This window comes from Odocoileus virginianus, chromosome 23, assembly GCF_023699985.2.
Source record: "Odocoileus virginianus isolate 20LAN1187 ecotype Illinois chromosome 23, Ovbor_1.2, whole genome shotgun sequence".
NCBI classification, from domain to species: Eukaryota; Metazoa; Chordata; class Mammalia; order Artiodactyla; family Cervidae; genus Odocoileus; species Odocoileus virginianus.
In genome coordinates this window covers 18,037,870-18,065,635 of record NC_069696.1, presented here as the reverse complement: position 1 = coordinate 18,065,635, position 27,766 = coordinate 18,037,870, and the positions used below count along the sequence as shown (strand labels likewise).

General features: G+C 37.6%; 1 protein-coding gene across 3 annotated transcripts in view; it reads left to right on the top strand.

The window, feature by feature from the left end:
* The window catches only part of LRP6 (LDL receptor related protein 6), a 170,099-nt gene that overhangs the window by 10,301 nt on the left and 132,032 nt on the right, over window positions 1-27,766 (top strand). For 2 of the 3 annotated variants that reach the window (XM_020882707.2, XM_020882706.2), the window contains exon 2: window positions 12,314-12,707. The exons of the other annotated variant lie outside the window; for it this stretch is intronic. In XM_020882707.2, the coding sequence (XP_020738366.1) occupies window positions 12,314-12,707 (394 nt within the window). The remainder of the gene's footprint in view (window positions 1-12,313; window positions 12,708-27,766) is intronic. 3 annotated transcript variants of the gene reach the window in all.

Genomic DNA, 27,766 nt, shown 5'->3' with positions numbered 1-27,766 from the left:
TTAAGTCTGTAGTAAGTCCTGAACATCTGTCTAATAAAATTCCATAAGTAAGTTGTGTGAATCCTTGATGGAGAACCCTCACTGGTTTACAAGAATATACTATATTGAAATTAAAGAAATGAAATTATGACCAAGATAACACTAAAAAAATCATAAAAGAATAAAGAGTAATGAAAATTATAGTTGACACTGTACTGTTGTCTAATGTTGGAGGAAGCACCACTCAGTCTGTTGATTAACAGAAACATGTGGACACTGAGACTAATGATAAATTTCTAGGAAGTTCATTCAGCTTTTGAAATAATCATATTGACGTTTTACCCATTCAGATTTAATCTAGGGAGAGTAAGCATGTTTTCTGACTTAACTGTGCTTCCCATACAAAGCATAACATTGATCAAATCAATTATTTTTAATGCCTCTTTTTTTACAAGGTGAAAGGATTAATCCTTTGTGAACTTCCAGGGGCCCTTTAGGAAATTCTAAAGAGTTATAGGTGCAAAACACATCATTTAGTATTTTATTTTGAAAAGACAGAATGTCAAAACCTGTGAGGAAATTTGAACATTTGATTAAATAGAATCTTGGATCAGTGACAAAAAAATTTTTTTTGAAAGTGAACATAGGAAGCAACCTTAGCTCTTTCAAAAGTGAGAAGACTTTTAAAAATAGTAAGACGTGATAAAATTAAGATCAATTACAGGAAATTCTGAAAAGACACCGGATTTTTGTTTCCAGGGAGATTGGTTACTCAAAGAAAAACCTTTAATAACCTCTTTAAGAGCAGATCAGTAACCCAAGAAATTTTTGTCACTTTAGAAAATCAGATTTTAGTTTTATATAAGTGTAATATTTGATAGTGAATCATTTTCTGAAAATCTTACAAATAAACCTGTCAAGTCTTACCTGGCTTTGATGACAAAATTATTTTTTTTTCATGAACTTGTTATACAGCTTTGTATTCTTTGTTATACAAATTTGTATTTGTTTCTATTCAGGTTTTGTTCTATACATGTTCCTTTTTCTCATTCCGAAACACTTTTTTTTTCCCATTTATTTATTTATTTATTTTCCATTTATTTTTATTAGTTGGAGGCTAATTACTTTACAACATTGCAGTGGTTTCTGTCATACATTGAAATGAATTAGCCATGGATTTACATGTATTCCCTATCCCGGTCCCCCCTCCCACCTCCCTCTCCACCCCATCCCTCTGGGTCTTCCCAGTGCACCAGGCCCGAGCACTTGTCTCATGCATCCAACCTGGGCTGGTGATCTGTTTCACCCTAGATAATATACATGTTTTGATGCTGTTCTCTTGAAACATCCCACCCTCGCCTTCTCCCACAAAGTCCACAAGTCTGTTCTATACATCTGAGTCTCTTTCTCTGTTTTGCATATAGTGAAACACTTTTAGTCATTTTACTTTAGTATTGTTTTCTTTTTCCTTAAAAGGACGTCTTGCATAACTTGTATACAGAGTTGTTCCTCTCTATCTTATTAGAGTCTCCTTTACATACAAGATTGTAACTTATAATTACAGTAACTAGTATTTTACAGAGAAAACTATGGGGTAGAGAATTGTGAATTGTCATACACCAACATTTTGTAGTAGCCTGGCAGAGCTTATGAATATATATCTTACAACTTACAACTTCTTATAGTCATATTCTTCCAAATAGTACAACTTCTCAATGTGGCAGAAGTGAATGTATTTATTGATAGACTCAAATATACATAGCTTCTTGGTGCCATGAAAATAAGAAACAGAAGCCTATATAAACTTGAAATGCTTATGCCTCAGTGTTCTGTCTTACATAGAAATGACCTAGGTATTTAATGAATATTCATGAACTAACTTAGTAACTTAAAGCCTTAGACTTAGTGCTAAAAGATTTTGGAAATGATCTTCAAGTTGGCCTATCACAAGACATAATTACTTTCAAAATACAGTTTATCAGAATAATGACTCAGCTTGGCTAAATACACATAAAGATATAATGCTAATTTATTCTGTCAATAAACCTGTAAAAGTTTAGGAAGAGAGTTTTCAAGTAGGATAAAAATGTACTTGTGTTATACTTAATGCCTGTAACTCAGAAGACATAGCTGTTTTTATTAAACCTATGTCAAACTATGGTCTCACATACCAAAGATTTGCTTAAATGTATTTTAACTTGGATTCTTAAAACATTTGGGTTAGTTTCTATAATTAAAGTTGTGAAAGTATAAGAATTTTAATTTTCTTAACTTCTGAAAATCTCCTCTATAAACACCTTTTGTTGTTTTTATCTTAACAGCTTTAGTCACACACCATACAATTCAAGTGTGTAATTCGTAGTTTTTAGTTGTTTCACAGAATTGTGCCAGCACCACCACCATCAGTTCTACTCAGGATAGAACTACCTTAAGGAATTTCATAATGTAAAATTAAACTTGGCAATACCAACTGAAGGTAGGAAAGTAATTTTATATGTATAGACACATCATATATATAGATACATATGTATATATACATACATATGTATACACACACATATATATACATGTATACATATATATAGATACATATATACATATGTATCTATATATGTGTGTGTGTATATATGTGTCTGTCTATATATGTAAGATGCATACACATGTACGCATCAGTTCAGTCAGTTCAGTTCAGTTGCTCAGTTGTGTCTGACTCTTTGCGACCCCATGAATTGCGGCACGCCAGGCCTCCCTGTCCATCACAAACTCCCGGAGTTTACTCAAACTCATGCCCATCGAGTTGGTGATGCCATCCAGCCATCTCAAGGAGATGGCTCATTCAGACCTCAAGGAGAGGTCTCGTCCCCTTCTCCTCCTGCCCCCAATCCATCCAAGCATCAGGGTCTTTTCCAATGAGTCAACTCTTCGCATGAGGTGGCCAAAGTACTGGAGTTTCAGCTTCAGCATCAGTCCTTCCAATGAACACCCAGGACTGATTTCCTTTAGGATGGACTGGTTGGATCTCCTTGCAGTCCAAGGGACTCTCAAGAGTCTTCTCCAACACCGCATCAATTCTCCGGCGCTCAGCTTTCTTCACAGTCCAACTCTCACATCCATACATGACCACTGGAAAAATCATAGCCTTGACCAGACGGACCTTTGTTGGCAAAGTAATATTTCTGCTTTTTAATATGCTATCTAGGTTGGTCATAACTTTCCTTCCAAGGAGTAAGCGTCTTTTAATTTCATGGCTGCAATCACCATCTGCAGTGATTTTGGAGCCCCCAAAAATAAAGTCTGCCACTGTTTCCCCATCTATTTCCCATGAGGTGATGGCACCAGATGCCATGATCTTAGTTTTCTGAATGTTGAGATTTAAGCCAACTTTTTCACTCTCCTCTTTCACTTTCATCAAGAGGTTTTGTAGTTCTACACTTTCTGCCATAAGGGTGGTGTCATCTGCATATCTGAGATTATTGATATTTCTCCCAGCAATCTTGACTCCAGCTTGTGCTTCTTCCAGCCCAGCGTTTCTCATGATGTACTCTGCATATAAGTTAAATAAGCAGGGTGACAATATACAGCCTTGATGTACTCCTTTTCCTATTTGGAACCAGTCTGTTTTTCCATGTCCAGTTCTAACTGTTGCTTCCTGACCTGCATACAGGTTTCTCAAGAGGCAGGTCAGGTGGTCTGGTATTCCCATCTCCTTCAGAACTTTCCACAGTTTATTGTGATCCACACAGTCAAAGGCTTTGGCGTAGTCAGTAAAGCAGAAATAGATGTTTTTCTGGAACTCTCTTGCTTTTTTCGATGATCCAGTGGATATTGGCAATTAGATCTCTGGTTCCTCTGCCTCTTCTAAAACCAGCTTGAATACCTGGAAGTTCTCGGTTCACATATTGCTGAAGCCTGGCTTGGAGAATTTTGAGCATTACTTTACTAGCGTGTGAGCTGAGCGCAATTGTGCAGTAGTTTAAGCATTCTTTCGGATTGCCTTTCTTAGGGATTGGAATGAAAACGGACCTTTTCCAGTCCTGTGGCCACTGCTGAGTTTTCCAAATTTGCTGGCATATTGAATGTAGCACTTTCACAGCATCATCTTTCAGGATTTGAAATAGCTCAACTGGAATTCCATCACATCCACTAGCTTTGTTCGTAGTGATGCTTCTTAAGGCCCACTTGACTTCACATTCCAGGATGTCTGGCTCTAGGTGAGTGATCACACCACTATGATTATCTGGGTCATGAAGATCTTTTTTGTACAGTTCTTCTGTATATTCTTGTCACCTCTTCTTAATATCTTCTGCTTCTGTTAGGTCCATACCATTTCTGTCCTTTATTGAGCCCATTTTTGCATGAAATGTTCCCTTGGTATCTCTACTTTTCTTGAAGAGATCTCTAGTCTTTCCCATTCTATTGTTTTCTTCTATTTCTTTGCATTGATTGCTGAGGAAGACCTTCTTATGTCTCCTGGCTATTCTTTGGAACTCTGCATTCAAATGGGAATATCTTTCCTTTTCTCCTTTGCTTTTTGCTTCTCTTCTTTTCATAGCTATTTGTAAGGCCTCCTCAGACAACCGTTTTGCCTTTTTGCCTTTTCCATGGGGATGGTCTTGATCCCTGTCTCCTGTACAATGTCACGAACCTCCGTCCATAGTTCATCAGGCTCTCTGTCTATCAGATCTAGTCCCTTAAGTCTATTTCTCACTTCCACTGTATAGTCATAAGGGATTTTATTTACGTCATACCTGAATGGTCTAGTGGTTATCCCTACTCTCTTTAGTTTAAGTCTGAATTTGGCAATGAGGAGTTCATGATCTGAGACAGCTCCAGGTCTTGTTTTTGCTGACTGTATAGAGCTTCTCCATCTTTGGCTGCAAAGATTATAATCAGTCTGATTTCGGTGTTGGCCATCTGGTGATGTCCATGCGTAAAGTATTCTCTTGTGTTGTAGGAAGAGGGTGTTTGCTATGACCAGTGCATTCTCTTGGCAAAACTCTTTATTAGCCTTTGCCCTGCTTCATTCAGTACTCCAAGGCCAAATTTGCCTGTTACTCCAGGTGTTTCTTGAGTTCCTACTTTTGCATTCCAGTCCCCTATAATGAGAAGGACATCTTTTTTGGGTGTGAGTTCCATAAGGTCTTGTAGGTCTTCATAGAACTGTTCAACTTCAGCTTCTTCAGCGTTACTGGTTGGGGCAGAGGCTTGGATTACCTTGATATTGAATGGTTTGCCTTGGAAACGAACAGAGGTCATTCTGTCGTTTTTGAGATTGCATCCAAGTACTGCATTTCAGACTCTTTTGTTGACTATGAGGGCTACTCCATTTCCTTCTAAGTGATTCCTGCCCACAATAGTAGATATAATGGTCATCTGAGTTACATGTACACATAGGAACACTTAAATAGAGAGCTTACTACAGCTTCAGTTTAAAGTTTCAGCTCACTGATGGTTTGTATAGAAGAGCTTGTTCTCTTCCTTCCTTTATTTTTAATTGTGTTGCAGGCAGATAGGGCAGGTTGAGGTTCCTATTCAGTCACTGTGAAGGCTACCATCTTCCCACCATGATTTGTGGAGGAGACCTTTTGGATTCTCTTTGCCCTGACATGTAATCTCATGGAAACTGTGGACGACATTTTGAGTGAGGGATGGAAGAGAGACCACAGCCTGTCTGGGTGTCTCAGAAGCTCATTTGAGTGGATAAAAAGATACAGCCTGTTTCCAATTTGTTTTTTGACTCCAGGTCCGGGAGTCCCTAGTGGGTTGCCGCTGCTGCTGCTGAGTCGCTTCAGTCGTGTCCAACTCTGTGCGACCCCATAGATGGCAGCCCACCAGGCTCTGCTGTCCCTGGGATTCTCCAGGCAAGAACACTGGAGTGGATTGCCATTTCCTTCTCCAGTGCGTGAAAGTGAAAAGTGAAAGTGAAGTCGCTCAGTCGTGTCCGACTCTTAGCGACCCCATGGACTGCTGCCCACCAGGCCCCTCCATTCATGGGATTTTCCAGGCAAGAGTGCTGAAGTGGGTTACCATTGCCTTCTCCACCCTAGTGGGTTAAAGGGAGCCTTGAAGTCATAGTGACTACAGGGAGCTGAGGGGTTGGCGTGAGAAGAGTGGATAGAGGGGTGGAGGAGATTGGGGTGTTAAAGGAGGACAGTTAAGGATTCATGGGGAACTGAAGGGAAGCTTGAGGGTGGTGAAAAGGAGGAAGAGAGAGGATGATGGAAAAGGGAGGTTTTAGGGAGATCCATCCTGTTTCTCAAGGAGGATGTGGAAGTTCTAAATTGTCTTAGTAAAAGTTTACTGATACTGGACTGAATTCGTGCTGTACTGGTGAAGCATGTTGGATAAGATGGAAGGGTGCTCAATGGAGTGAGAATTACCTATGGGATTAGATAGTTAAACCAGACATGAGACTTTGAAAGAGCTGGGAAAGAGTATTCCTTTGTGAGGACCCAAGGAAATTCCCTTCTGTTATCTCCACTGTAGGAGTTGGGAAAGAGGCCTCACAGAAGATCTGGGAATATTCCCACTGAAGAGTTGGAATGTGATGGTTGAGGTGTGTTGGCTGAGGTGTGTTGGGGTCAGAGAGTCAAAAAAATTCTTTGCTGGAAAATATTAAAGTAACAGCTTACCATGTTGTAGCAGATAAGATGGCTATAGCACTGGTTCAGGATTTAAACTCAGGGAAAGATCCCTGAATCTCAGCAGGAGAGGAGTTGAAATGATTCTTGAAATGTGATTATTGAGGTGGGGATGGCATGGGTCCATAGCTGAGGTCCAGTCTTCATCCAAGTCATGTCACTATACAGATGTCAAATAAAAATAAATTCCTACTTGGCAAGGAGAGATTTTATTCGAAAAGGCTTTTGCAATAAGGAGTTTGCTCTGACCACAAGGTATGCAGGTATCTCAGAATCAAACACAAAAAGGGCTTTCAGTGCATAGTACCAGCAGGGTCTTTGTGGGAAAGTGGGACATGTGGGTAGAGGTTAACGTTTTAACCGGCCCGGGGGGGGGTGGTGGTGGTGGTGGTGTTGTGTGTGGTGTCAGCTGATACTTCAGGTGAGTACTTAGGAGAGGGTGTTCTGGATTGGCTTTCTTAAGCTTAGAGCTCGCCAAAGCTCAGGGATTCGTGGGGAACAGAGAAGCCTGACTACTGGTCAGACCAAGTCAGGGTGTCAGCTGGGCATTTGTGTGCATTTGGCCAGTACTTAATGTAAAATCCTTCTGGGTTTTTAGGAAGTATATTTTTAGATCAGGTTCTGAAAAGTTCCTTTTAAATATTAGTAAATATGATTTTTTGTATGACTGTCATACAGTGAACTGTGTTAGTAGGCATTCCCCAAATTAGTTAAAAGATATGGCTCTTCTTCCCAAGTGGCAGAGATCCTAGTTGAAGCAGGAAATAAACTTTAAAACTTTCGTTATCAAATAAGTAGTAAAGACTGTAAGCGTACAACGAAGGAAAGGGAGTCAATTGGAAAGATCCTTGGAATAGATTAAGGTTTGAATCAGGACTTGCTTGCTTTGTGAGGTGGGAGAGGTATGAAGTGAGCAGGAATGTGAGTACACTGTGGTGATGAGGTATGATGTGCTCACAGTTGATGCGTTAAAAACTAGTGTGTACCATTCAGAGACTATGCAGGGTAAGGTAGAGTCACAGGTAGAAGTCACCTAGTGGAGCCCAGAGATATTGAGGCTTTTAAATTTTAGGCAAAGGAAATCAGAAACCTTTTTGAATTAGATAAAATAACAAGTATTAGAAGTAGGCTTCCTGGTGACTCAGGTGGTAAAGAATCTGCCTTCAATGCAGGAGACTCAGGTTCAGTCCCTGGGTTGGGAAGATCCCCTGCAGAAGGGAATGGCAACCCTCTCTAGTATTCCTGCCTGGAGAATGCTATGGACAGAGGATCCTGGCATGACCCCTCAGGACCCAGTCCATGGGGTCACAGAGTCAGACATGATTGAGCAACTAACACACACACACACACATGAAGTAGAAAAGGGAAGGGAGAGAGTGTTGAGATCTTTTACTATTGAGGTAGTTTAGCATGGGGTAATGAAGGGCTAGAGTAGGGTAGTGGTCTAAAAAGTGCAAAACAAGAGGCAGAGATAAGGACCTACTAAAGAAGAATCAACAAGATTGTAATTGGCAGACGGGATGGGGGAGGGTGGAGAGAAGGGGGAAAGGAAGGTGTCAAGGCTGGCTCCATGACACAGTAGAGGAATTAGGAAAATTGTGGTACCATTGACTCTTGAGGGTTTCCTGTGGGAGAAAGGTGATGAATTTAATTTTATGGCAGGGAGAGATGGCCAACTTGTATAATTTTCTTGTCCATACTTTGTTCTCTAAGTAAAGGAAGCATAGAAGAGAAGATTATCTGAGTTTACCTGATCATAAGCAGCTCTAGTTCAGTAATTTTCAAGTCATCTCCAGCCTGAGTTTCAGTTCTACTCATACAACTTCTTGTTGGCCATCTCACCATCCTATTTCTTATATTTGCAGTGGTTCCTGCCAGGTCCCTGCTATCAAAAAATTTTGTTTTTAATAAAGCTAACCGTTCTATAACCAAAAGAATAGTTAACCACAAAATCTTACAATATTGATGTACTACACTTCATTTAACCATCTGTCAGCTATTGACTGTTTTAGTTCAACTTCCCACCTATCACTCAACTGAAACTGCTTTCTCCAAGTTTTCATAACCAGATGCAACTTGCCTTATCTGTCCTTAATTCTTGACTTTTTTGCAGCATTCAAAAATGTTGACCAACATACAAACTTCCTATGTGACCCAGCAGTCCCACTCCTAGTTGTTTATTCAAGAGAAATGGAGTGTATGACCCACAAAAATTTGTACATGAATTGTTACAGCACCTTCACTAATAATAGCTAAAACCTGTAAACAGTCTGAATGTCTACACACTGGAAAATGGATAAACAAATTTTAGTATATACATACAATGGAACTCTGCTCAACAATAATGTTGATACATACAACAAAATGGATGAATCTCAAAAATATGCCAACAGAAGAGGACACACTATACGATTCCCCAGAAATCTAGATAACAGGCAAAGCTAATCGGTAGCAACAGAAAGCAGATCGGGGTTGCTGGAGCCCAGAGTAACCGGATGTACGGCAGAGGAACAGAGGACTCAGGGAGTGATAGAAATAGTCTGCGTCCTGATTGGAGTGGTTGTCACAGTTGCGTACATTTATTAAAGTTTATGGACTTGTACACTTTAAATATGTATATGTGCATTTTATTGAATATAAATGATATTGTAACTTATATACAAAAGAAATAAGATTTCACAGAATGACCAATATATATATACCATTCAAACGAGAGGGTAGATGAGAGGTTGAGATGATTGAGCTTTGTAAAAGGTCTATTTCCAGTTGGAAAAAAAATGTTGACCATATTTCCACCTATGTAGAATGTTCTCCTTATAATACAGAGTTAATTCTTCTGATGATGCTTAACCTGCCTTTTAGTTTCAAATAGAGGTATAGACTGAGAAAGGAGGAAGGGAAGCTTGTCGTTTGAGACTGACGACAACGTTGAGGAGGATGGATGGGATATAAAGAGATTTTTGAGAGGTTTTAGATGTTGGGATGTATAATATTTCCTTCACTTCCTGCTTCACTGAGATTACTTTGTGAGATGATGTGGGGTGAAGGATTCAGAGCATGGAATTTGTCTTCAGGAAAGCAGAAAAAGGTTAGAATGCCACTAGAGAAAGATTGGTAGGAAGTTAAAAAGGAAAATAAGGATTTCTAAGTTCTTTTGAGGGTTCACTAAAGAGATACGGTGGTGATTATTTGAGTTAGGAAGTCCGAAAGTAAGTTTCTTGGAATGAAAATACTGCATGCATGGCATATATGCTACAACTCAGGGAAAGTGTGTGGGGATTCAACGTATTTCTTTAGTAGATTAAAACAGTATTAGAAATCAAATTACACCTTTTAGATGTCCCATGATAAATAAATATTGGTGACAATACTGTGGAAAGTATTCAAGTATCAGAAGGATGTTTGGACAGGATGAACTCTGGGATTTCTTTTTAATAGTGTACATAGGTTTGTGCATAGTCCTTTAGAAGTCCTCAGTTGTAATCAATGTTGCTAACTTAAATTGACTTGTCCACTCCTCCCCTCACCTCCTTTTTTTTTTGGTTACTCTTAAGGTTTGCGAGGACTTAAATGATCAGAAAGGATCTTTGGATTTTGTAGACCAGATGTTTAGTAGAAATGATAACGTTTGACTTGAAAGTCATAAAAGACATTTAGCTGCCACTTAATGCCATATGCAGGTTTTGTATAGTTTTCCAAGGAAAGTACCATAAAGGTGCCCAATAGGTATCGGATTATTACCACCCTTTCATTTTAAATTGTAAATGTTTCGGGGCTATTTCTTAGCCTTATGCAGCACTTAGCATTTTATCCTTAACTAATATGACCTTTTTCCTGATTTTTACAGTGGACGCATAGTATGAGGAACTCAGTTTTAGATAGTGCAGTGAACACAATGCCGACTGATAAATCAGTGTGATATATTAAGGGCTGAAGTGGAGAAGGAACTGGCAACCCACTTCAGTACTCTTGCCTGGAAAATTCCATGGATGGAGGGGCCTGGTAGACTACAGTCCATGGGGTTGCAAAGAGTCGGACACAACTGAGTGACTTCACTTTCTTTCTTTACTATAGTTCCTTTTGGAGGAGGAAATGGCAACCCACTCCAGTGTTCTTGCTTGGGGAATCCCATAGACGGAGGGGCCTGGTGGGCTGCAGTCTATGGGGTTGCAGAGAGTCGGACACGACTAAGCAATTAACACACATTAAGGGCTGAAATGAGCCAAAAGTGAATCTGTGATGGAAATTTACTAATTTGCCAATAGCAGCTGTAGGTACACAAACAGAAAGGGCTGTCACTTTTTGAAAAAGCTATCCGCCAATTTGTTTTTAACTAAGAAAGTTGGATTTAGACTTACTTAGAAGGAAAGTTCATGTTGTGCTTGCTGATGAAAATAGTGGACCTCATAAGTCTGTTTGGCCAGCACAGCCCATAAACTGGCTTAAACATCATTTTTTTCTTTACTCTTTTTGAACACTTTAATTTTTCTAGGATAGGCTCTATGTATAATTTTAGTATTAAGTCTTATTCGAAGATCATTCTAATAATAATATAAAGCAATAAAAAATAGTTGTTTTAAGAACTATGTCTGCTAGACTGTTTGAACAGTTTTATTAAGGTATACTTGATAACACAATAAATTACACATAAGTAAAGTTTAATGAGTTTTGACATACGTATACACTTCTGGAACCATCATCAGTCACTACAATATAGTCATCACCTACAAAGGTTTCCTCATGCCCCTTTATCATTCCTCCTTCCTTTTCTTTTCCACTCTCTCCCCACCTCCAGCTAACCACTGAACTACTTTTTGTCATAATAGATTAATCTTAATTTTCTAAAATTTTGTATAAACAGAGTATGCAGTATATACTTTTTTCTGTCTGACTTTCATTCTACATAACTATTTTGAGATTCACTCAAGTTACACGAACAGATAGTTCATTTTTTTGGGAGGAGAGGGGGCTTGTGGTGCGGCATGTGGAGTTTTATCAGTAGTTTGTCCACCAGGGATTGAAGCCAGCCTCCCTTCAGTGGAGGCTCAGAGTCTTAATTACTGAACTGCCTGGGAAGTCCCAATAGTTCATTACTTTTTATCGTGTGGATATATCACAATTTATTCATCCATTAGTCTGTTGATGACATTTGGGTTGGTTCCAGCTTGGGTTATTACAAATAAGCTGCTATGAACATTATACATAGGTCTTTGTATTGACATTATACTTTTATTTCTCTGATGTAAATATCTAGACATGGAATGGCTGGATCATACAGTAGATTGTTTATTCACTCTTAAGAAACTGCCAAGCTGCTTTCCAAAAATGCTGCACCATTTTACAGGCCCACCCTCAATAAAGTATGAGTGGTCCACTGGCTCTATATCCCTGTCAAATTCTTTTTTTTCCCTTGTCAGATTCTTGAAATGATCAAACTTTTTTTATTTTATCTGACAGACTATTTTAATAGGAAAAGACTGTCCTGGTGGAGTTGATTTCCCCCTCTTGCAAGTCTTTTGTATTTAAAATGCTGTAGAAATACTGCTTTGTTTGTGAAAAGATTGCGACAGTTCCCTATACGTTTATTTACTCTTTTATAGTATTTGTTCACCATTGTTGATTTGAAACTCAGTCTATGGAGATCGATGCACTGTGTTCCTTTTGACTTACGTACTTTTCTCTTTTCGTTCTAGCGGCCCCTTTGTTGCTTTATGCAAACAGACGGGACTTGCGATTGGTTGATGCTGCAAATGGCAAAGAGAATGCTACGATTGTAGTTGGAGGCTTGGAGGATGCAGCTGCGTTGGACTTTGTGTTTAGTCATGGCTTGATATACTGGAGTGATGTCAGCGAAGAAGCCATTAAACGAATAGAGTTCAACAAAACTGAGAGTGTACAGAATGTTGTTGTTTCTGGATTATTGTCCCCTGATGGGCTGGCATGTGATTGGCTTGGAGAAAAATTGTACTGGACAGATTCTGAAACTAATCGTATTGAAGTTTCTAATTTAGATGGATCTTTACGAAAAGTTTTATTTTGGCAAGAGTTGGATCAACCTAGAGCTATTGCCTTAGATCCTTCAAGTGGGTAAGTTTTGCATAATGTACAAAGGTTATTGTATCTCCTCCTGGCTGTTTTCTTTCCATTAGCATAGACACCCCTCACTTCCAAGAGAAAATAAACACTGGACCCCACTTTTAGGTTCTTTGGACTTCTTTGTCAAGTAGACTTGAATGTGGGAAGTTAAGTTAGGTCATGTTCTTAAAGTAAGGTGTGTCTATAAATAGTTTTGTGTTTCTAGTATCACTTAGGGAATAGCCATGTTTATAGTTCTTGTTTTATCTTCTGCATATTTTATAATTATGAGAGAATAATTAGAAGGCAGAGAAGAAGGAATGATAACAAGAGTGGTATGTGATAGCGCAAATCTTCTTTTTTTCATTTATTTTTATTAGTTGCAAATCTTCTGAACCTTATACCTTTTATTATATACACCATTATTTTGTAATACTAGTGTTTTTTTTATTAAGCTGATTTTTTTAGTACGTCAGTGTTGAATGAAAAAAAATTAAGTTGTTAACTCATATCTAGTTCACTAAACATGTATTTATCATAAAGTTTATTTTCTAATAAGAGAAACTTGAAACTGGGCAAATCTTACTGTGTAGAATGTGAACTGGTCCCCAGGTGCTTCTCTGTCACCATGTTTCAGTCCTGCCTATATGATTCCTTGCTGTGTCTCTGTTGAACACATTGTCATGCCAGAGTCTGTCATAGCCAGGTGTAGATAATAAAACGTGAACCTGAAATGAACTATTATTAATTGGTTAAAATCTAAAGATAAGTACCTGTGAATAACTTTTAGTACTTCTTTGACTTTGAAGTATACTGGAATGCTTTAAAACTCATATATAGGAGGGAGTGGATTAATATTATGTAATTAAAATTTGGGAAAAAATGAAAGAAAAGTTTATGTATGTTCTTTTGTCTTGATATCAGATCCTTTTGGTGACAAAGTCTTAAGACAATGCCGTATAACAGGAAAATGAAAAGCTTTGTCTGACTATAAAAGATAACATGGGCAATAGTGAGTGAAATTTTAGAGTGAGAAGTTCTAGAAAGCATACATATATACTTTATATAATATATAAAAATGTATTTTTAGAGAAGCACTAAGAGGTGTTTGCTAAAGTCAGATGTTCTTTTAATAAAGCATCAGAAAATATCATAATGACCCTAGTGGTAGGAAACAGGGTTGTGTGTTCCAAGGAGTAGGTCATAGATGTTGACTGTATGGTAAACTGTCCTGATTGAAGAATCTGGTTCTTGAGAACTTGCACGGTGTTTTTGATAAATGCAGTCTGTTTTGCCAGCGAAGTTTGTTAAGTCTCAGGGAGTGTTGAAATGTCTCTGAGGTTACTGCTTTGTAGAACACATAGGGTTTTGTTGCCTTCCGTGCTTATTAGGAAGTAATACTTTGATGAAAAGGTAAATAGTTCTCCCCCTCTCCTTTTTGACAAATTCAGTCTTATAACTCTAAGGATGATGGAAATTTTCACAAATATCTATTAAATGGTTAGTATGTTCAGAACTCTGCTTTTTTGTGTTCTTGGGGAGAGATGGGGAATATCTTTAAGGATTTACTATTTAAGGAGAGAAAACTTAGGAGAGAACTTTTCCCTTCTTCAGAGCATGTTTATTTGCATTATGTAGTGTGTATGTGGAGAGGGAAAGAGTGTTAAATTAGAAGAGCCACAAATCTCTTAATAGTACATAGTTACGGGAGGTGAATTTACAGGCAACTCTTGACTATTCAGGATCTAATAATTTAATAACTAAATGAGTCATTCTCATTTTGTCCCTTAAAACTTGAGCTTTACTTCTTGTTGGCAGGTCTGATAAGTGTCTTAGGAAGTAAGTTTCCCATGTGATGAAAAAGTACATTAGCGTTTATGTGGCTTAAGTATTTACTAATGTTTGAATCTCGAATTTGCGAGACTTAGCAAGTAAAGGATATTGTTGGAAGAATCAATAATAATGTACTTTGGAGGTGACAGTACTGTTATTTAAGCTTCTGAGGGACATTCATTGAAGAATATTTTTCCTGAGGCCTGCATGGGGTTTTGGTCAAACACTCAGATACCTTTCATTATTTATGATATCTGTAGTTAGTGTTGCATGTGTGTGAGTGTGCATGTGTAAATTCACTTTTTGAACTCTTTAGCAGTTCTCCGAAAGTTTCTTTTAATTTTTGGAAAGTTACTTCGTGTTGTATGGCTGTTTTTTACATTGTGCAACTGGAAGCAGATAAAATGCAGCCAGATGGTGTCATTTCATACTTAGCATGATGAAGCATGTTTAAAATTATATTTTAAACTTCTGCATTTAAAAATATATTTTATCGAACAGTTTTTTTCAGTATTGATCTTAGATTTGTGTTAACACTTTTAGTTTTAATGGAATAGTAATTTTGGATTGAATTATATCACTCATATCAGTTATAGAAAACAGGAGAGATGATTTCCAGATTTATTTTTTAGGGGAAAATGAAGTTTGCTTACCAGAGAAAGTACATGAAACAGAGCTGAGGAAAATGGTGGCTGTATCAGAGTTCCGGGATCCTGGGTTATGAGGTTCAGAAGAGCTGACTGAGCGCTCTCACATCAGCTTATGTAAAAGGAAAGCTCTTGAATGACTGGCATTGTTTAAGCCCTGGGAACTGGTGCAGACATCTGTGTGCTTTCGGATGTATGGAGTTCTTTGTGCAGTCAGTTCATTTAGCCTAGACTGAAGGAAGATTTTTATTTCCCTCTCTAAATTTGGCTTCTATTAGCCTGAGATTTTTTTTCTTCTTCTTTGAGTGACTGGCAGTGTAGAATTCTGAATAAGGAACGGGAAAAACATGTGTATGGAAATGGTTCCAGAAGTGAACAATCGTAGTTACAGAAAGCAGTATCCTTGCTTTATGGTGAGCGGTGATTCTTATGTGTCTGCTCCTAATGGTAGAGCTCCTGAATCTGATCCACAGTGACTGTTCTAATCTTAGAGATGTTGAGGAGCTGCAGAACTAGTTCAGTGGAAGGAGAATGATTTATAATTTCCCTGTCAGTTAAGTACGTGTAATTGTCATAACTTGAGTATGTTTAAAAGTATTTTCTATACTGGTATATCCCAGATGACTAAAATAGTTGCTGCCACATAGTAGATGTTCAGTAAATATTTCTTTTATAATCCTATTAATTGTCTTTGTGAGGGACATTTGTTTTCTAAGCAATGTAAACTTTTTAATGTGGTCTTGTGAATTCTAAATCAGTTTGGCTTTGATTGCAGTTGTTAATTTGAAACATGGTTAAGATTTTTAGTCTTTTCATTAGAAGTTATCAAGATCATATTTTAAAGATAGACTCATTGGAGCATGTTTCATGTCACATCTAGGTGTGTTAATTACCAAGCAAGTTCCTTTGTTTTCTTGGATATCAGTTTCCTCGTTTCTAAATTGAGTTCCTTTCAGTTTTGAACTTTAAAAGCCAGACATTTAAAAAAAGTACTCTATCTCGTTTTATTTTTTTATTTTTATTTTTTTCTCTGTCTCATTTTAAAGACATTATTTAAGCTTTAAAAGCCAGATTTTAAAGAAAGTACTCTCTCTCATCTTAAAAATTGTCTTTTATGGTTACACATTCAGTCTAATTTAGGTATTTTATACTTATAATTGTGTTTCTCAGAACAGATTCTTTAGATTTTGTTTTCACTGCCCTTATTGCACATGCTGTCACATTCAACCTCCTTTTTTTTTAGGGCTGTTTCACCTCTAAAACTAGCTTAAACCTTTTTTCCAGTTCCACTCGATATAAACTGAAAAGTACTTAAAAATATCAAAGGATATGTTTTGTATGAAGAATGGAAAATGTGGCCTATTACTTTCAGGCAGGTTATATATATATATTCAGATATGCTTGGTATATATATTCAGATATGCTTGGAGATAGGTGTTTTTGAAATTATCTAAAAAGAGTGTGTTGGAAAGCCACTAGTCCAGGAAACCTTTATTAATAGGTTTACTTTACTAGTTTCTGGGATAGAAATCAGGGCACATGGAAGTTAAAATTTTTTTTTTAAGAATAAATAAATAAACGTGTGTATTTAATTGTATGTATTCTCAAATGTTAGTGTCTGTCTTTCCTCTTACGAGTGTCTTAACTCTCATCCAGCTTTTAATCCTTTATATCTAGTGATACATATCACATCTCATTGAGTTTCAATTGTGTGGTTTACTATTTTTATGTTCTGTATCTCCAGGCCTACTTTTACTGAGGGAATATTAAAAGGGAGTATGTGCAGTATGACTAAATGACTCTAAGTAGCCTAGTCTTTTAATAGCTTTCTTTGCCTTTTATCAATAAATAAAAGCTTTCCTTGCTTGCACAGTGACCTTTCGATTTATCCTGGCAAAGAGAAGAATGATATTTTATGAGAGTAATGAATATAGGATACCTTTAACTGAGTTCTCTGCATTTTGGTGCTGTTATTTATCCTTGATATATTTCAGTGTGATTGGCTCTTTAAAAATTCTGGCAAATTAGTTTGATCACACCTGATATTTGTGTTATTGAATCTTTAAGATTTTGGAAGTAGGAGTATGTGACAGCTAATTTGTGAAGTAGAAATGAAATGATTGTCTTTAGTATTTTTTTGGTAGCATTTGATATTGATAACATACTCCTTTTAGAAATTCTTCTCAAGATTTTCTGATTTTTATACTGTTGGCTTTCCCACCTCTTGGACCACCCTTTTCCTTTCTTAATAACTCTTAAGTTTAAAAGTATATCGTTTATTCTTTCCCTAAGATCATATACATTCCCACAACTTTTGCATAGAAGCAAATAGCGATACCATAATGCTCCATATCCTGAAGCACTGGTTCTGTGTTTGAAAGCTCTTGGTCTGTCTGAACTCTTAATAATGTATAATTTTGAAAGGTGTCCTCTTGGTCAGTTGGGGAAGCCTATTTTCTGCCAATTAAATCCTGGGAGTGGTAGAGAATTTTAAGGATCTTCTTGATAAATGACCTTTACTTTTTGGCTGAACAAACCTAGTCCTTTGGCTAAAATAAGAGAAAGTCAGATTCTTGGTTGAGATTTTCCAATTCCACGTATGGTCCTTTTTTTTTTTTTCCATGAAAAGTGTCTTGCTGAAGCTCTGGGTTTTTTTTTTTTTTTTTCTCTTATTTTGCACATTGAATTACTTTAAAAATGCAACCTGGTTGTTTTATTTAAAAGAGGATTTTATAAATTCTGTTTCAGATTTACTCACTGTACTGAATTCTTATTTTTCTGCATCCCACTTAATCCAGTTGGTTTTAGCTTCCTTCTGCTTGCAGTATGTTCTTTAATATTTCAGCAGAAGTCTATTAATGGTAAGCTCCTGGAGTTTATCTGCAAATATATTTATTTTGTCCTCATTGTTGGAAAGATAATTATTTGACTATAGAATTCTCTGTGATTGTTATTTTCACTGAGTCCTTCTAGGGTATTATGACTTTAATTGTTGCTGTGAGAAGTCTGTTTTCTAGTTATTGTTCCTTTGTAATTAATTTTTTTCTGGTTACTTAAAAGCAGCCTGTAGCATTCCTAAATTTTTGGTACTTTGCTGCTTTGTTCACTTTGTGTCCAGATGTGGCTGTGTTTTATTTATCCTGCTTAGAATCCTTGTTTCTAGAATATAATCATCAGTGTTCTTTATTCTAGAAAGTTATCCATCATTTTCTTACTTTTCCTTTATTCTCTTCAGTCTTCTTTGGAACTCCTATTTGATGTATGTGGACCATCTGATTTTCTGCTCCATGCCCCTTAATCTTGCTTTCATATCTTCTCTCACTCTATCTCTCTGGGCTTCTGGTTATTTTTTGCACCTGCCTTCCAGATAATTCTTTGTTCAGCTGTGCCTAATTTTGCAGTTTAGTATCAGTGAGTGTATTTTGCTTTTGTAGAATTTCTTTATGCCCTTCATTTAAGACTTATTATGAGATCATGTTACCCTACATAAAAGAAGAAATATTGTATCAATATATTAAACTTAGAAAATGTTATAAAAATAGTCCATAGTTCTTGTATAACTTTTATCGGCATGCACAGTCCTTCAGTCTTGTCTAACTCTCTGTGACCTTCATGGGCTGTAGCCCGTCAGCCTGTAGCTCCTCTAGCTCCTCTGTCCTTGGGATTTTCCTGCAGGAGTACTGGAATGCGTTGTCATTTCTTCTCCAGGGGACCATCCTGATCCAGGGATCGAACTTGAATCTCCCATGGCTTCTGCATTGACAGGTGGATTCTTTATCCCTGAGCCACTTCACTTTAGTTCAGTTCAGTTCAGTTGCTCAGTCATGTCCGACTCTTTGCGACCCCATGAATCGCAGCATGCCAGGCCTCCCTGTCTGTCACCAACTCGCGGAGTTAACTCAGACTCATGTCCATCGAGTCGGTGATGCCATCCAGCCATCTCATCCTCTGTCATCCCCTTCTCCTCCTGCTCCCAATCTCTCCCAGCATCAGGGTCTTTTCCAGTGAGTCCTCTTCTCATGAGGTGGCCAAAGTATTGGAGTTTCAGCTTCAGCATCAGTCCTTCCAATGAACACCCAGGACTTATCTCCTTTAGGGTGGACTGGTTGGATCTCCTTGCAGTCCAAGGGACTCTCAAGAGTCTTCTCCAACACCACAGTTCAAAAGCATCAGTTCTTCGGTGCTCAGCTTTCTTCACAGTCCAACTGTCACATCCATACATGACCACTGGAAAAACCATAGCCTTGACTAGACAGACCTTTGTTGGCAAAGTAATGTCTCTGTATTTTAATATGCTGTCTAGGTTGGTCATAACTTTCCTTCCAAGGAGTAAATGTCTTTTAATTTCATAGCTGCAATCACCATCTGCAATGATTTTGGAGCTTCCAAAAATAAAGTCTGCCACTGTTTCCCCATCTATTTCCCATGAGGTGATGGGACCAGATGCCATGATCTTAGTTTTCTGAATGTTGAGCTTTAAGCCAACTTTTTCACTCTCCACTTTCACTTTCATCAAGAGACTTTTTAGTTCTTCTTCACTTTCTGCCATAAGGGTGGTGTCATTTGCATATCTGAGGTTATGGATATTTCTCCTGGCAGTCTTGACTCCAGCTTTTGCTTCTTCCAGCCCAGCGTTTCTCATGATGTACTCTGCATATAAGTTAAATAAGCAGGGTGACAATATACAGCCTTGATGTACTCCTTTTCCTATTTGGAACCAGTCTGTTGTTCCATGTCCAGTTCTAACTGTTGCTTCCTGACCTGCATATAGGTTTTTCAAGAGGGAGGTCAGGTGGTCTGGTATTCCCATCTCTTTCAGAACTTTCCACAGTTTGTTGTGATCCACACAGTCAAAGTCTTTGGTATAGTCAATAAAGCAGAAATAGATGTTTTTCTGGAATTCTCTTGCTTTTTCGATGATCCAGTGGATGTTGGCAATTTGATCTCTGGTTCCTCTGCCTTTTCTAAAACCACCTTGAACGTCTGGAAGTTAATGGTTCACGTATTGCTGAAGCCTGGCTTGGATAATTTTGAGCATTACTCTACCAGCATCTGAGATGAGTGCAATTGTGCCGTAGTTTGAGCATTCTTTGGGATTGCCTTTCTTTGGGATTGGAATGAAAACTGACAGCGAGAGGGCATCAGAGGGCAGACACACTGAAACCATAATCACAGAAAACCAGCCAATCTGATCACAGGACCACAGCCGTGTCTAAATGAAACTAAGCCAGGCCGTGTGGGGCCGCCCAAGGTGGGTGGGTCATGGTGGAGAGGTCTGACAGGATGTGGCCCACTGGAGAAAGGAATGGCAAACCACTTCAGTTTTCTTGCCTTGAGAACCCCATGAGCAGTATGAAAAGGCAAAAAGATAGGACACTGAAAGAGGAACTCCCAGGTTGGTAGATGGCCACTGTGCTACTGGAGATCAGTGGAGAAATAACTCCAGAAAGAATGAGGGGATGGAGCCAAAGCAAAAACAGTACCCAGTTGTGGATGTGACTGGTGATAGAAGCAAGGTCCGATGCCGTAAAGAGCAATATTGCATAGGAACCTGGAATGTTAGGTCCATGAAAGTTAGGCAAATTGGAAGTGGTCAAACAGGAGATGGCAAGAGTGAACGTCAACATTCTAGGAATCAGCGAACTAAAATGGACTGAGCCACTTAGGAAACCCATAATCTTTACCTTGCTTCCCTTAATATTTTATGTAATCATAGAAGAGTTATCTAGAGCAGGAAATTAATGTTGATACAATATGGTTAACTAATCTCTAGACCGTACTGAATTTCTCTAATTTTCCCACGAGGGTCCTTTTTGTTTTCGGGGGTCCCATGTTGCATTTAGTTGTTATTTCCTTAGTGTTTTCTAATCTGGGACATTTTACCTGTCTTTGTCTTCATCACCATGACCTTTTGAAGGTTACTGGCCAATCGATTTGCAGAATGTCCCTCATTGAGGATTTGTCTGAGGTTTTCCTATGATCAGTTATATGTTCTTGGCATAGCAGAGGTCATGTTCTCCCCTCCGGGCATCGTATCAGCAGATATGTGATGTGGCTACTGGTGATGTATTATTTGATCACTTGCTTATGGCTTTCTCCGCCAGGTTTTGTGTGTGTGTGTTTACATTTCCCCCCCTTACAATAACTGTCTGAAACTGGGCCGCTGTCTTGCTTCTTACCATACAGCTACAGCCTGCATCCTCAGTCATTTCTAACTCTTTGTGACCCCATGACCTGTAGCCCACCAGGCTCCCCTGTCCATGGAATTTTCTAGGGAAGGATACTGGAGTGGGTTGTCATTTCCTCCTCCAAGGGATCTTCCCGACCCAGACATCGAACCCACATCTCCAAAGTCTCCTGCATTGGTAGGCAGATTCTTTAGTACTGAGCTACCTGAGAAGTCCTCTTCTTACATTACTTCTAAGCAACCTTTGTTGGTTTTTGCCTGCAACAATTAATACTGTGGTTTTCTGCCAAATGGTGATACTTGTAGTTCCATTGTTCCTCTTAAACATGCATTATTAGTTAGAATTCCACCTTAAGGAAGAACTGTCCTGTCTTTCCTACTTAGGCATTTATCCAATAATTTATGAGTATGGACTCAGGGGCATTTGTTTATTCTCTAAGTTATAATCTATTACTGTCATTATTTCTTGCTCAGGTTGTCCTAGATTTTGCCATTGGGAGTTACTTCAGATTTGCTTCTGTGTTCTTTTGACAGGCCCTCATCATTTTTAAACACTTATTTACTTTCTGCAAAGCACAAGATGTTCCACATTCACCTTGTCCTTTTGCTTCACCCTTAGACTCAACCCTTTCTCCAAGGAGCTCTGTCTCCATTATTGGAAAATGGTATTGAGAAACTAAGATCTGGGAGCTGGGTCTGTTCACACTGGATTTTCACTGCAGTGATTAGTTGAGAGATACATGTATGTATACATGTGTATACATGTGTGTGTATATATATATATATATATATATATACACACACACACCTAGTTCGTGTGTGTATATCTGTATCTACATATTAAAAAAATGAGCTTGTGTTTATCTCCAGTTCCAACCCACCACTTACAAAATTATGTTACAGTCTTCTCCCCTTTCTCCCCAACACCTTTTTTATTCCAGTTTATGATAGTGAGAAACAGGGTTCTCATGGTCCACAATGTATTTTCTTATTTCCTCAATCCTAGTGTACAGATTTCAGAATTGCTAACCTGTACTCTTGTGAGAAATGAATTTTTTGTCTTGAATATACTACTGTGAAAATCCCGTCAGTCAGAATGCTATCTTCCAAATGTATTTAGGTAATTTTTCTTTACCATCAGTTACAGTGTGGCATTTGTAATATATTACTGTTTGTGTTCCGTTTGGAATATCTGCCTGTATCCTGGTTGATTTTAATTATCAGTTTATTTTTGGATTTTGTGAAGCAATTGCCATGTTTCCTGCAGTTAGAAATAACACAAAAAGCTTTGCTCAGTAGTGTCCTTCCTCCTGATCCTTCTGTGATGGTCCCATTTCCCCTTTCTTTCCAGCTTGTCCCTCTCCATTTACCCCCTAGGATATCTTATTATTATTTATTTCTAGTTTTATCTAATTGAATTCCTTTTTGCACAGATGAGCTGATGCATATAAATTTTTAAATATTTTTTTACATGAAAGAGGAACGTACTAAAGATGCTCTCTTGCACTTTTTTTAACTTAGCATTGTATCCTGAATATCACTCCATATCACTTCGTAGAGATCTTCTTTGTGTTTTTTTTTTTTTTTTTTTTTGCGACTGCCTAGTATTCCATTGTGTGATTATAGCATAATGTATTCAGCTACTCTCCTGTTTTGTTAGCTGAGGTGTTTTAAAGCAAATCCACACAGTGACATCTCACTCTGAAAAGTGGATATTTTCCTCCATAACCACAATACCATCTTCTTCCATGCACCCCAAATGAACAAGTCTTTAATGTTAGATGACTCAGTCCATATTCTGATATCTGTCATAGCCTCAGAAATGCTATTTTATAGCTGGTATACTTGAATTAGGATTTAAAACAAGGTTCACAGATTGCACTTGATGATGTCTCTTAAATTTCTCTGGAATAGTCCCTCCCCATCTGTTTTTTTTCTCATGCTTTTATTGAGGAGAGTGTATAGTTGTCTTGTAGAATGTTACGGATTTGGGGTTTTCTAAGAAATACTTGGGCTGTTTGATTTATTTCTACTCCTTTACGTTTCTTGTAAAAATTAAAACTTATGATAGGAGACTTGGTTAGCAAATTCAGTGTCTTGGCACAAGTGCTTCATAGATAGGTAGTACTGAGTACTTTGTATTTATCACATCAGAAAGTGCATAGTATTTTGTTCTACCTATAGCGATGTTAAGATGGCTCAATAGATGACGAAAGCTTGTATTTTTATTATAATATTGAACTTTTCCTTCTATATCCTTCAGGTAATCTGTGGAATGATCCTTTTGTACAATGCCAATATCCAGTTCCTCATCTACCGATTATTTTAACATCCACTGATTATCACCTCTTGTTTTGTTAAGGATGTCTGTTACTTTTTTTATGATGTCTGTCCCATGTGTTTTAGTCTATCTTTTATGTGTTTTGGAAATTTAAAATAGATTATCCAGTTGTCTGAAGTTCTTAGAAATCCACTTCTGTTCTTTGTTATATTTCCTGATTCTTGCTGTGAACTGTCTCCTTAGGTGTTCTATGGTTTTAAATAGTGAGTTGATGTTCAGAGGGGTTGTTTATGTGACTCCTGAGTGGCCTCAGGTAGGGATCATGAAAAACAAACCTCTCTTCCTCCGGGGAGAGAGGTTTGTTTTTGCCACACACACTACAGGTGTTTCCAAGGATCACTTTATTTTTAAACTGAAGTATAACTTATATGTACTCAAATGCACAGGTTTTCTGAGCTGTTTTGACATATGTATATACCTGTGTTACCACCCAGTTCAAGCAGAGGTGATTTTTTGTATTTAATTTTGAAGTTAGGAGTTTCTGTACAGTGTAGATAGAATAAATTCAGATGCTTAAACCTATGTGAGGATATTGTGATTACAAAGTTTTTAGTAGTTTTTCCCACCTTTTTGGAGCTTAGGCCAAGGCAGAAAATTTCTTCTCCTCCTTCTACCAGTGGCAGGTTTTTCTACTTGATTGTTCCCTGAAGGTCTGTGCTTTGTGCGAAAATCTTACTTATAACACTGTGCTTCTTGTGTGTCAGGGCCTTATTTTCCTGCTTTGCCTTTGAAACAGGAGTTTCTGCGTTGAGAATATCCTTCCGGGTGGCTGGAGCATCAAGCGTGTACTGCTTTGTCGTTGTTACTGTTTAGTTGCTAAGTACTTCTTTTTACTTTCCTGTTAACTTTTGGCTCTTTAGAGATTTGATTTCCCCTGGTTTCATACCTTAGTTGTACATTTAAAGTAGTGTTTATGTATTTTTATTTTGTGTGTGTGTATATGTATACACACACACATATATATGTATCAAGTCCATTTGACCTGCTTTTATAACACACCAAAAGCTACTTAGTAACTGAGTAGCTTATAACAACAGAGATTTTGCTGCTTATAGTTCTGGAGGCTGGAAAGTCCAAAGTCAGGGTGCCAGCCTGGTCCCCTTCTGGTGAGGGCCCTCCTCCTGGTTCAGGCACCTTCTTTCTGCATCCTCACATGGTGGAAGAGCTAGGGGATCTCTCCTTTATAAGGCACTAATCCCACTCCTGATAGCTCTGCCCTTACAACTAAACACCTCCCAGAGGCCCCACATTCTAATAGTATCATCTTTGAGGATTTCGACATAGGAATTTTGAAGAAACATAAACATTCAGACCATAGCAATGTATAAATCAAAAGACTCGCCACTGATTCTAGAAAAGGAAGGTTTTCTAGTTATGTTAACAAACTACCAGAAATAGAAACTCATAACTTTTATGTTTTTAAATATTACCTTTTCTTCTTGGGAATATATGTGCATGATAGTTGGGCATTATTCATACTTAGTAATATCTGTGCTAATGACTTCTTTTAATTATAGGTAGGATTATATAAGTAACTTCAAGGATCATGGAGTGATTTATGACCTAATATAGATCTGGTTCACTTAGTTTTTATGACTCAATTCTAAGTGTTGTCTTAATTAGCCACCTTTGTATGTAATTACATCTTGTAAAGGATGAAAATTTATCCCTTCTATTTAGCTTTATTGAAAGTGAACATTTCTAAGTATTTTTGTTAGGGGAAGCTGGATTCGGATTAAGTATACATACTAGATTAGGAGTTTGTGAATATTTTGGAAAATTTATTGTTTTTTCCTTATGTAATTTAGAAGTTACATGCTTGGGATTGTAATAAATTTGTATAAAATGGCTGCTATCTAGTCTGATTGACATTTGAGGTATTTTTATTTTATTGGCATAAGAAATCTTGATATCTTGAAAGGTCAGTGTTTACTTACATTAGTTATTTCCTAATTAAACCCTATCTTCTACCCTTCACTCCATTTAAAAATTATTTTCCAGAAAGCATTGAAAATGGGTATCATGCCAGATACAGCAATAAAATTACATTTTGTGTGGAAACTAGTGAACATAACAACCTAGTACTGGTTTTTATGATTTTTGATGAATAGCAGATGTCCATACTACTGCAAAGTGGAGTTGTAACCACATATATTTAATTCTTTAGTATCAAGTAAACACGTTTATATTCTCTTAATTCAAAGCCAAGATAGAACCCATAAGCCAAAATAAGAGGCCAAATAGGCTACATAATTGGAAAGTTAGTGATAATTGTTGCTGAAGAAAGATTTCTCTTATATGGATGAGCCTGTAACTTGCCTTTTAGGAAGCCATGGGAGATATTTATCAAACACTTACGCATTTCCTAGAGAATACTTTAAGTATCCTTTTGGCTTTTAAATATGCTGATAAAAAACTGTTTGCAGAATATATTACACAGCTAGTTAAATTTAGCAGCTTTACTGTTAAGTGCTTTTAGGTAACCCTAGGTTACTAAGCCAGGTTAACTATCCAAACAAAAACAAAACAAGCAAAACCAAACTGACTAGTTAATATGTGTACCCCAATTATTTGTTATTTTTTGGAAAGAGTCCAAAATAAAATGAGGTAGTCCAAGAGTTTACCTAATAGTCTGATTTTTAGGCAGCTGGGTTGAAAGTGGAAGTTTTCAAGCCCCAGTGTTAAATATTATTCATTCTAATAGTAGAAACTGTTTATATCATATCCTCCAGATAATCTGGAGAATATTTTTTTTTTCTTCTTCAGGAATTTTCTTTTTTCTCTGCATCATGAAGTCTCTACTCTGCTAGCAGTCTTGATGTTCTCCACTCTACTAGCTGCTCTTTAGATAAAAAGTTTGTGCCTTTCTATTACTGGCTGGTGCCCACCCCCCTTTAAGGAGTAATTGTCTTAGAAGAAGTAGCCTCTAAATATTGTTCTTTATTAAATCTAATGCCTTTATTAAATCTAGTATCTATGACATTCAAGCTTTTAGAAGGTGCCCTTTACCATATCAACCTAATTTCTTCATATTGTTTTATGCAGCCTAATAGCTAGAGCAAGAGTCTGTATTCATGTTACATATTTTAGTCCTGGAAATGACATTTCCTTAACTCTCCAATGCAGATACAACTCTTGATGACTTATTTGACATTCATTACCCCAACAGCTTTCTGTTGGCAGCTTTCTTCAAGCTGTGTAAAGTTTCTGGGAATTTTGAAGTCAGAATCATCTTGAAATACAACAAACTTGTAAAGGGTTCAATTTTGTTTTAAATTGTATACTATATAATAAATTAATGTGAAAAATCATAAAGTTAAAATTAACTGGTAAATTTTAAATCTCTTTTGTATAGTTTACTTGGAATTTTTCTAGATTACGTAATCTTTCTGATACATAGAATAAACTTTAAGTTTCTTACAGTACCTAGAATATTTGAGTCTGTTATGTTTATAGAGATATAGTGTATTTACGCTATGTCTGGATTACATATATTTGAAAGCAGAGCATACTGGTCTTGTGTCACGCTTGTACTAAGGGATGTAACTTGATATTCATTTGACAGTGTTAAAATGTTGTAACTCAACTTTGTCCCCTTACCTGGACCAGATAATGCTCTTAGATAATCAAACTCAAAATACAGAGTAGTAAATCCTCTGTATCTACTCTGGCTAGAGAGGATACTTTGATTTTGGAGGAAAATACCAGTGGGTTCCTCCCCACCCCCCTAAGGATTTTTCTCTTCCCCTCCTCACATTGAATGATGAGTTTGGGTTTACAGAATGGAATTCCCGGGGACGAGATAAGCTGTTGTAGCTGTCCAACATCATATACCTGTGCAAGGGGCCTGAGTACAGGGTTCAGTAGCTTCCATCCATTTGAATCAGCTGCAGTGCTTCATCCCCAAGTGCCCTGAATGCCGCTTTCCTGGCTCACTAGGGCTCATTGCCATTTTTTCCCTGCACACCCTGGAGAAGGACAAAGTCTGATAAAGCAGGTTCTGAGGCTGAAACCCAGGAAAAACTGTATTGAGGAGAAGACCCATCAGAGAGCCTCATTCTCC